This window comes from Mobula birostris, chromosome 21 (genome assembly GCF_030028105.1).
Source record: "Mobula birostris isolate sMobBir1 chromosome 21, sMobBir1.hap1, whole genome shotgun sequence".
Taxonomy (NCBI): Eukaryota; Metazoa; Chordata; class Chondrichthyes; order Myliobatiformes; family Myliobatidae; genus Mobula; species Mobula birostris.
In genome coordinates this window covers 20,815,059-20,825,721 of record NC_092390.1, presented here as the reverse complement: position 1 = coordinate 20,825,721, position 10,663 = coordinate 20,815,059, and the positions used below count along the sequence as shown (strand labels likewise).

Sequence of the window (10,663 nt, the reverse complement as noted above, 5' to 3'; positions counted from 1 at the left end):
ACATGTTTCCTCAAAGTCATTTTGGGGAGTAACCCCACATGTCAAAGCCTTGGAGAGCAATCTGTTTAGCGAGCTAAAATTGGGAGATTGCCTAATGTCAAGTGTGTGCAGGAGCAGACTAATCCCTTACTATGGGTTAGGGTAGGACAGGATGGGTAGAGTGGATCGGTGGGGTTGCTGTGCTCTGCAAATCAGTTCTAGACATATTGCACTATAGAACAACTGAGGAGACAAACTGTCCTGTAGCCTTTGACACCCTTACTAATCAAGAACCTATGAACCTCCTCTTTAAGTATGTACGTGTAAATTTTATCTAGGCCTTTCAATATTCAGTAAGTTTCAATAATGACTTGGGGGATAGAAATGGAGCCAAGTGTTGACAATTTGATACTACAAGGCTATTGGAGTGTTGGAAGAGGATGGCAAATTCAGCCAGATGAAGGGTTACTGTGTCAGAGGCCATAGATAGGTTAAGAAGGAGGCTCAGTGACTGGCAGTAGCATACTGGCATTGTAGGAAAGCCGCTGCTCCACATTTCCAGAGGAAGGTTCGATCTTGACCTTCCATGCTCTGTGGAGTTTGCAGGTTCTCTCTGAATGGCCACCATCAAAGTTAGTTACTTGGCCTTTCCCTTTTTCCCTTTATATATAATGATACCTCATCAGCATTCACCAACAACGCCCCCCCCCCTTTCCCACTCCCATTTTCTGGGACTATACTCCGTTGCCAAAGTAGATTTGAGGTGTATAATCCAAGCCTGCCTTACCTTGCATTTTTGAGAACCTGTATTATCATAACTAAATCTGATTGTTTATCCATTGTCAAATAAGTTTTACTATATACAACACGAGAGTATAAGAGTTAGTTAGAAACTAATATGACCACTAAGGTCTGCATTGCAGCTCATTAAGATCTTGGCATTCTTAATTATTGACGTCCTGATGCTCTTCATTTCCAATACTTAACATTCTTTTTGTGCTTTCAGAATGTTGCACATTCCTTCATCCCCCAATGTACAGTTTTACAGGATGCAATCTACCCTTCCGTTGTTTATCGCCACTCCCTTCATATAATCACGGCCTTGGTTTTGCCTTGATGTTTATCTGTTGACATTTATGCACAATCCTTGCCTATCACATGTCCTCAATTTTAGATCTTCATCTTGTTAAAAAGCAAGCCATGAGAGGTAAGGACAATACAGAGGTGGCCAAGGGAGGCAGAGGAGCGGAAATAGGGCTGCTTCGAATTGGTGAACTGGGCCATGTCAAAGGATCTGCATGAATTACACCACAGCTGTCATGAGTGCACCCCACAGATCATTCAGAGTCTTTCCCAACCAGAAGCCCTGGGTGAACCAAGAGATTTGCAAACTGCTGATGGCCAAATTGGTGGTGTTCAGGACTGATAATCCAGGAAGCTTCAAGAGGTCAACCTAGGCACGACTTCCAGCAAGCCATCTCACATGCAAAGTGGCAATTGCAAACAAAACGTGAATCACAGAAGGATGCTCAACAGCGTGGCAGGGTTTGAATGCCATCACCTCCTACAAAGCAAAACCAAGTCACATAACGAGGTTTCGTGCCCAGTTGAGCTCAATGCCTTTTATGCACGCTTTGACTGGTAGAACACGGAGGCAACTTCACAAACCCGCAACAGCCCCTGACGATCTGTGATTTCAGTCTATGAGGCCAATGTGAGAATATCCTTCAGGAGAGTGAATTCACGGAAAGCATCTGGCCCAGGCGCCATATGAAGACGTATCAACTGGCTGGAGTATTTGCGAAAATCCTCAACTTCTCGCCTCGGCAGTCTGATATACCCACCTGCTTCTATCATAACTTAATAACCTGTCTAAATGATTATCGTCCAGTAGCACTCAAATCCACTGTGATGAAGTGTTTTGAGAGGGTGGTCAAGAAGCATATCAACTCCTGTCTGAGAAGTGACTTGGATCTGCTCAAATTTGCCTACCATCGCAACTGGTCAACAGCAAATGCCAGCAACACACACAAAATGCTGGAGGAACTTAGCAGGCCAGGCTGCATCTATCTGCACAACTGCACGTGTTAGGTCTCAATGTCAGATACATTCTTCCTCTATTGAGCAAAGGCTGTCGGAGGTTTGTCACAAATCACCACCTGCCAACGTGAGAAAATCCAATTACATCATACACTTGTTTCCTGTCAGTGAACTCATTTTCAATCAATGGCAACAAATTACTCCCACACCTACGTGCTTTGATTTGGTACACTATGTGGGTTTTTAATCAAAGATCTTCTGAAAATTCAAATACATCACATCCCTATCTGTTCTACCAGTTACACCCTCAATCGTTACCAATAGGTTTGTCGAACATGATCACACTTTCACAAATGTGTGGGCTTTGTCTGACCCCACTGATATTTTCTTAAGTGATCTGTAACTCATATCCTCAACATTCTTCCTTCCTGCCACTGATGTCAAGTGAGCCCGTCTGTAGTTCCAAGAAATTTTCATTTCCTCATCCTTTAGATAGTAGGTGTTCCATTTACTAGCTTCCAATTGGAATGGAATTGTTCGATAATCAGTAGAATTCTGAAAGATGGCAACCAATGCATCCAATATTTCATGGATTTTTAAATACATTGACTTTGTCATGAAGCAATCCTAACAGTATTTCTCAAAACTTAGCCAATATGTAAAAGCTGCCTTCTGACAATGATGTATTATACTGCCACCAGCAACTTTGTAGAGTCAGCACACTACAACACAAAATGTCACATCTGGGGGTCTTGTTGTCATATTGTCCTTGAACCATTTACAAACCTGCATTGTGACTGTTCTGTGTCTTGGCGTGTTCAGTGTCACAAAGGCCCATTTGCAATGTGTATGACTCCAATCAGCCGGGCAGCACCATCAATACCCACCATTCCCCTTCACATCCTCGTTTTCTCATAGCTTGTGATTAGACTGACCCGAAACAGCAATTTAAGATCAAATAGCCTGTCAGCCCATTATGCCGATAAGACTGTGGAATTAGTTTGAGGTTAGAGGGTCCAGGAAGGGAAAGATAGGGAGTAGTAGTAGATTGGGAACAATACTTGCTACAAGTAGCAAGGAGAACCAATTAGCACTGACCCAGCATTTTTATTTTTTGTTTTACTTAGTGATACACTGTGGAGTAGGCCCTTCTGGCCCTTCAATCCACACAACCCCTGACAACCCCGATTAATCTTAACCTAATCACAGGACAATTTACAATGACCAATTAACCTCCCCAGTGCAACACAAAGAAGCTGCTGGAGGAACTCAGCAGGTCAGGCAGCGTCTACGGAAAAGAGTAAGTGGTTGACGAGACCCTTCATCAGGACTGGAAAGGAAGAAGAGAAGTCAGAGTACGAAGGTGGGGAGGGAGGAAGAAGTACAAGATGATAGGTGACAGGTAAAACCGGGAGAGGGGTTTGAAGTAGCAAGCTAGAAAGTTGATTGGTGAAAGAGATAAAGGGCAGGAGAAGGGGGGCATCTGATAGGAGAGTATAGGAGACCATGGAAGAAGGAGAAGGAGGAGCCCTTTTGCAAACAGTCAGATCCTTCCTGTTATAAACCTATCTCACTAACTTCAGACATTTGTGCGATAATAATGGAAAGGATAGTTATAACAAAGCTTTCTTATTTTGTGGAAAGTAGTGGATAATTCACTGTGTATTAATCTGGATTTCAAACAGGGAGAATAACCGTAGACTTGGTGTTAAGTTTAGAATCTGATATTTGTAAAGCCCGTTGATAAAGAACCAGTGGTAGCAGTTTTCTTTGATGTAGAGAAAGCTTATGATATGTTATGGACGCAAGTGTTGCTGCTTAGACCTGAAAGGACGGAAATAGGTGGTAGAATATTCAACTGGATTCAAGATTTTTTATGTGACAGGAAGATACAAGTTAAGGTAGGAACAACATTTTCTAAAGAGTATGAGATAGAGAATGGGACTCCACTGGGGAGCATGTGTAGTCCACTTCTTTTTAATGTTAGGACTAGTGATATATTCTTAAACGTTGGCTCAGACATTTGCAAATTGTTATATGCTGATGGTGGTGTTGTGTGGAAGAGAGGGAAGATTATATCATTAGAAAAACGCAGGCAAGTATTAATGAAGTAGAGGAATGGGGACGTTGGTGCAGGTTTAAATTTTCTGCTTCGAAAACTCAAGTTATTTGTTTTCTAAAAGGGACATTACACTCACAGTTAATCTCAGGTTATACAGTGAATCTCAAAAACAAGAGTCAGTGGTAAAGTTTCTAGGTTTGCGGATGGACACAAGGCTGACATGGAAGGTGCATGTGAATAGAATTCTAGGGAAGTGTGTAAAAAAAACTCTTAATGTGCTCATGTGCTTAGTTGGGTGTGGTTAGGTTACAAGCAGGAAGTCACTAAAACAAAAACATATTGCTTTAAGAAGGTGGTGATGAATCAGCATATAGAGACTGAAAGTCTGGCTGAGTGGTGCCACAACAACAACCTCCCACTCAATGTCAGCAAGACCAAGGATTATTGACTTCAGCAGGAGGGAACCAGAGGTCCATCTACTGGTCCTTATCAGGAGATCAGCAGTGTAGTGGACCAGCAACTTTAAATTCATCAGTGTTATCATTTCAGAAGACCTGTGCTGGGCCCAGCTCTTAAGTGCAATTACAAGGAAAGCACGGCAGTTCCTCTACTTCCTTAGAAGTTTGTGAAGATTCGGCATGACATCTAAAACTTTGACAAACTTCTACAGATGTGTGGCGGAGAGTATATTAATTGGCTGCATCACAGCCTGGTAAGGAAACATCAATCCCTCGAATGGAAAGTCCTACGAAAAGTAGTGGATACGGCCCAGTTCATCACAGGTAAAACCCTCCCCACCACTGAGCATATCTATCTAGAGCGTCACCACAGGAAAGCAGCATCCAGCATCCGTCCCTCACCACCCAGGTCATGCTCTCTTCTCATTGCTGCCATCAAGAAGGTGATACAGGAGCCTCAGGACCCACACCACCAGGTTCAGGAACAGTTATTACTCCTCAACCATCTTTGGGTCTTGAACTTATTACTATTATTACTCCTTTTTGTATTTACAGAGTTTGTTGTCCTTTGCACACTGGTCTTCTGCTTTGTTGGTGCAGTCTTTCATTGATTCTATTATGTACTGTATTTTGGTAATAAATTCACTTTGAACTTTGATTATGGGTGTTTTGTTTCCGGGTCAGCCTCACCAGCGGTCTTCAAGTCCAAGCTCAAGCATTGAGATTATGCTGCGGTGCTATTAAATCATCTCCAATTTCAGCATTACTGGTAGAAATGGGTGAATTACCTTTATCAGACAAAGTATCAGTATTCATGCCTGAGGTAGTTGCTATCATTTTAGCCCTGAAATGGGTTGAAGAAGTACACCCTGATTACGTACTCTGATTCATTCTCAGTCTTGACTTCTATTACATTTCAAATTGTAGACCAGACATTCTTCTTGAGATTGGACAACATCTGCTGAGGCTGCAGGGTCTAGGCTGGCGTATTCATTTCCTATGGGTTACTGTCCATGTTGCAGTTGAAGGAAACGAGATGGCAGATGTTCTACCTAAGCGATCACTTAAAATTACTGATATACATGCAGTGGAGCCTTGGCATAAAGGGGGAGGTGAAAGCTGTAATTAAAAGTCTATTTAGTCACTGTGGCACCAAAGTTAGGATAAGAAAAAGAAAGTTTGGCATTCATATAAAATTCAGAGGATGGTGGGAAATCATCTGGGAGATGGGTATTAAAGGGGGAAGAAGTTATATTTACATGTTTACATAACAGGTTGAACAATACTTTGTTCAGAATTAGTATGCATGTTACTGACATTTGTAGGGAGTGCGGTTGTCAGGAAATGGTGCCGCATGTATTGTTTGTAGTTCCCATGAGGCTCAAAGGAAACATCTAATTGTTAAATTGAAACCTTTGGGACAGACACAGTTTACAATGGAAAGTTTGTTCGGATGCGTATTTGACTTTCTGAAAATCATTTAACTTTTTGATGCCGCAAACACGAGAAAATCTGCAGGTGCTGGAAATTCAAGCAACACACACAAAATGTTGGCGGAACGCAGCAGGCCAGGCAGCATCTCCAGGAAGAGGTGCAGTCGACATTTCCGGCCGAGACCCTTCGTCAGGACTAACTGAAAGAAGAGCTCGTAAGAGATTTGAAAGTGGGAAGGGGAGGGGGAGATTCGAAATGATAGGAGAAGACAGGAGGGGAGGGATGGAGCTGAGAGTTGGAAAGTTGATTGGCAAAAGGGATACAGAGCTGGAGAAGGGGGAGGATCATGGGACGGGAGGCCTAGGGAGAAAGAAAGCGGGTGGGGAGCAAAGAGGAAGATGGAGAGCAGGCGAGGAGTGATTGTGGGAGGGACAGAGAGAGAAAAAATAACTTATGATGTTATGAATTTTTATTTGGAGGGCAATTTAATGGGTAAACTTCCTGTTTCTTTGCTCCACGCTCCAACTGGTAGACCAACATAAGGTGGCGGTAATGCACCTTATATTGGTCTGCCAAACGCCATTAAACTTCACAAGAAGAAGAAAAGCGACGGTGCCCGGTACAAGTGCGCTGCAGCAGCCATTCCAGATGAGGACGTTGTTCCTACTGCTGCCGCCAGGGGGCGTTTGGCATTGCCTCCCCTCCGAAGAAGGAGGAGGAGGAGGAGGAGCCGGAGCCGTCACCAGGGTGATGGTTGTCTGGCTGCCCGTCTGCTGCCTGTCGCTTTTGTATTGTTTGTCGCATGATATCAGGGATATTTTGTATTATTTATTTCCCACTGCTATAGTTTGATCTGGATTTCGTTCCCTACTGTTAGCCAATGATTCATTGGGATTGAGGCGTACTGAGGCCACCTCCTCCGGGTCCTCGGTTGCGATGGAGGCCTGAGCATCGATGTTCGCCGGCCGCAGCTTGAGGTTCCTGGGGCGGACGCGGCGCTGTGGCCTCGGCCTTGCCGCAGGCCATGTTCCCGGCACCGCGCTCTGCTCCCCCGCCAACCCGCTCCGCTTTGCGAGCGACAGCGGCGCCAAGCCGCCGGACACGTCGCTGTTCGTACCTCTGCCGGCCAGGTTCAGAGCAGGGCCCGAGGGCAACGTGGGAGCGGAGCTGAGCCAGAGCCTGAATAGGAGTGAGTGAGTCCGGGGAGAGAGGAGGGGTGAAGGCCTGAAATGGAGAGGAGTTGGTGGGGCTAGCGGGAACTGGGAGAGTGACGGTGGAGATATGTTGGAGCTGGAGTGGGGCGATGAAGATAAGGAGGGGAGTTTCGCAGGGATGTGGCCGGGCCAGGGTGAAGGAGTGGGGAGTTGGTGTGATGTTCAGTGCGGTGTAAGGAAGGGGGAGAAGAGATTGCATAAATGGATAAACACGTGGTAAGTGATGGTAAGATGAAAGTGAAGACTGGAGGGTTGTAGAAACTGGGAGGGAGGTAATCCCATCTCACTGTGTAGCATGTGTGGGCTACACCGCTTCATAAATATTTACTTGAGAAACATGAAAAAAACTTCTGCCATTTGGCAAGCTCAAGGCTGATCAAATTTTGGTCTGAAAAGCAGTTTTTCCACCATCACCCCATACAATTTGACTCCCTTGTAGTTCAGGTGTCTATGTCTCTGCCTCCTGCCCCCACTTCCCCCCTCCCAACGGTTCTTTGGGGTAAAGAATTCCAAAGAATCACAACCTGAGAGAAAACAAATCCTCTTTGAGGATTTAAGTGGGTTATCCTTTTCATTAACCTATAGTTTAGATAGCCCCACCAAGGAGAATGTGCTTACAGCATCCACCCTGGCAGTCTCTTTCAGAAGCAACTTCATTGAGTAAAGGCTAAGGCTTCGTGACCTGTCTTCCTATTGGCAACACCTTCACCCACAAATAAACAAATGGTTGTGACTAGTGGTGTGCCACAGGGATCAGTGCTGGGTCCATTGTTATTTGTCATCGAGATCAATGATCTGGATGATAATGTGGTAAATTGGATCAGCAAATTTGCTGATGATACAAAGATTGGAGGTGTAGTAGACAGTGAGGAAGATTTTCAGAGCCTGCAGAAGGACTTGGACCAGCTGGAAAAATGGGCTGAAAAATGGTAGATGGAGTTTAATACAGACATGTGTGAGGTATTGCACGTTGGAAGGACAAACCAAGGTAGAACATACAGGGTTAATGGTAAGGCACGGAGGAGTGCAGTGGAACAGAGGGATCTGGGAATACAGATACAAAATTCCCTAAAAGTAGCATCACAGGTAGATAGGGTTGTAACGAGAGCTTTTGGTACATTGGCCTTTAGTAATCAAAGTTTGATTATAAGAGCTGGAATGTTATGATGAGATTGTATAAGGCATTGGTGAGGCCGAATCTGGAGTATTGTGTTCAGTTTTGGTCACCAAATTACAGGAAGGATATTAATAAGGTTGAAAGAGTGCAGAGAAGGTTTACAAGAATGTTGCCGGGACTTGAGAAACTCAGTTACAGAGAAAGGTTGAATAGGTTAGGACTTTATTCCCTGGAGCATAGAAGAATGAGGGGAGATTTGATAGAGGTATATAAAATTATGATGGGTATAGATAGAGTGAATGCAAGCAGGCTTTTTCCACTGAGGCTAGGGGAGAAAAAAAACCAGAGGACATGGGTTAAGGGTGAGGGGGGAAAAGTTTAAAGGGAACATTAAGGGGGGCTTCTTCACACAGAGAGTGGTGGGAGTATGGAATGAGCTGCCAGACGAGGTAGTAAATGCGGGTTCATTTTTAACATCTAAGAATAAATTGGACAGATACATGGATGGGAGGTGTATGGAGGGATGTGGTCCGTGTGCAGGTCAGTGGGACTAGGCAGAAAATGGTTCGGCACAGCCAAGGAGGGCCAAAAGGCCTGTTTCTGTGCTGTAGTTTCTATGGTTTCTGTATAATTGCACCCAGAGTCCTGGGTGTGATCCTGCAAAAAAGGGCTCATGTTTTTAACTTAATTAATTGTCAGCCACTATGTTTATTTTGACATATCAACCTCTTCCTTTGATTTAGAAATAGAAGGTCGTTCAGTTACAGCCGCATGGATAGTGTGGCTGTCTTTCTTTCTTGGTGCTAAGTGATATGATAATTTCTGACAATTTTGTTTTTCTTTAGATGAGGCTCTCAAGGTCTTGAATAAATTTTACAAAAGAAAGGAGATGCAGCGATTGGGAAATGAGAATGGCCTGGATGGTAGGTGACAGAGACCTTGTAGTATGCTATCTGCTTGTGATATATTGAATATTGTAAGTTGATTTGTACTTTCTCCAAATATCTAGAAAGTATAAACGCAAAAGCAGCTTCTGCTCTGTTGGGAGTGCTGCTTTGGACTGTCGGACTTTCTGTCTGATTCAGTTGAATTTTTTATACAGTTTTAAAACTGAACGTTTGTAGCTTTGAATCTGGTTTTATTTAAGGAGACTATTGCTATAAGCAAAGGACCCATCCTTTACAGCAGTGGTCCCCAACCACTGGGCCGCAAATCATGTGCTTCCGGGCCGTGAGGAAATGATACGAGTCAGCTGCACCTTTGCTCATTCCCTGTCACGCACTGTTGAACTTGAACATAGGGTTGCCAACTGTCCCGTATTTGCCGGGACATCCCATGTATTGGGCTAAATTGGTTTGTCCCATACGGGACCGCCCTTGTCCTGTACTTCCCCCACTAAGGTAGATCGTTCCTATGAAACCTTTCGTGCCAAAGTGGTGTGAAGCAAAGAAGCAATTACCATTAATTTATATGGGAAAATTTTTTGAGCGTTCCCAGACCCAAAAAATAACCTACCAAATCATACCAAATAACACATAAAACTGAAAATAACACCAACATATAGTAAAAAAGCAGGAACGTTATGATAAATACACAGCCTATATAAAGTAGAAATAATGTATGTGCAGTACAGTTGAGAAGATTGAGGCAAAACCGATTTGTGGGGGAAAAAAAAGGCACATATGCGCATGCGCACGTCACATATGTGCACATCACGCATGCGCACACAGGTGCCCGCGCAAGGCTTCATGGTCATGGTAGTTTTTCCTGGGGTGAACACAAGTGTCCTGGGATTTGACTGCTACCTTTGTCCCTTATTTAGGAGTGAGAAAGTTGGCAACCCTAACTGTAAAAGACATGTTGAGGTGAGTTTAACCCCACTTGAATACCCCCCGCCACCCCCGGTCCACAAGAATATTGTCAATATTAAATCGGTCCGCGGTGCAAAAAAGGTTGGGGACCCCTGCTTTACAGGATTTTACAATAAATGGAGTTAGACAAGCAGTTGGATATTTGGAGAGTTTATTTGTTATGTGCCGTGTCATATGACATGGATGATCACTGATGACTGTAATTGTTCTTGGCAATTTTTTCTACAGAAGTGGTTTGCCATTGCCTCTGGGCAGTGTCTTTACAAGATGGCTGACCCCAGCCATTTTCAATAGTCTATAGCGATTGTCTGCCTGGTGCCAGTGATCACATAATCAGGCCTTGTGATATGCACCAGCTGCTCATTCTTTACGTGAAGAATGTCCTGTGTTCTTTTTCTTATTTATGCTCCTAATCCATTGTTCTTTCGTGGTTTCAGATGAAAATTGCTTATCCCAAACTATTTAAACTAGGACCACAGAATATGGTC

The 10,663-nt window shown here is 43.9% G+C and overlaps 1 protein-coding gene across 2 annotated transcripts in view; it reads left to right on the top strand.

The window, feature by feature from the left end:
• The first annotated feature begins 6,719 nt into the window (after nucleotides 1-6,719).
• Nucleotides 6,720-10,663, top strand: part of supv3l1 (SUV3-like helicase) — a 40,800-nt gene continuing 36,856 nt past the window's right edge. The window contains exons 1-2 of one of the 2 annotated variants that reach the window (XM_072239134.1): nucleotides 6,720-7,162; nucleotides 9,150-9,227. In XM_072239134.1, coding sequence (XP_072095235.1) covers nucleotides 6,928-7,162; nucleotides 9,150-9,227 — 313 coding nt within the window. In that variant the 5' untranslated portion in view covers nucleotides 6,720-6,927. Of the gene's footprint in view, nucleotides 7,167-9,149; nucleotides 9,228-10,663 lie in introns of both variants that reach the window. The other variant, XM_072239135.1, reaches the window with a different exon arrangement.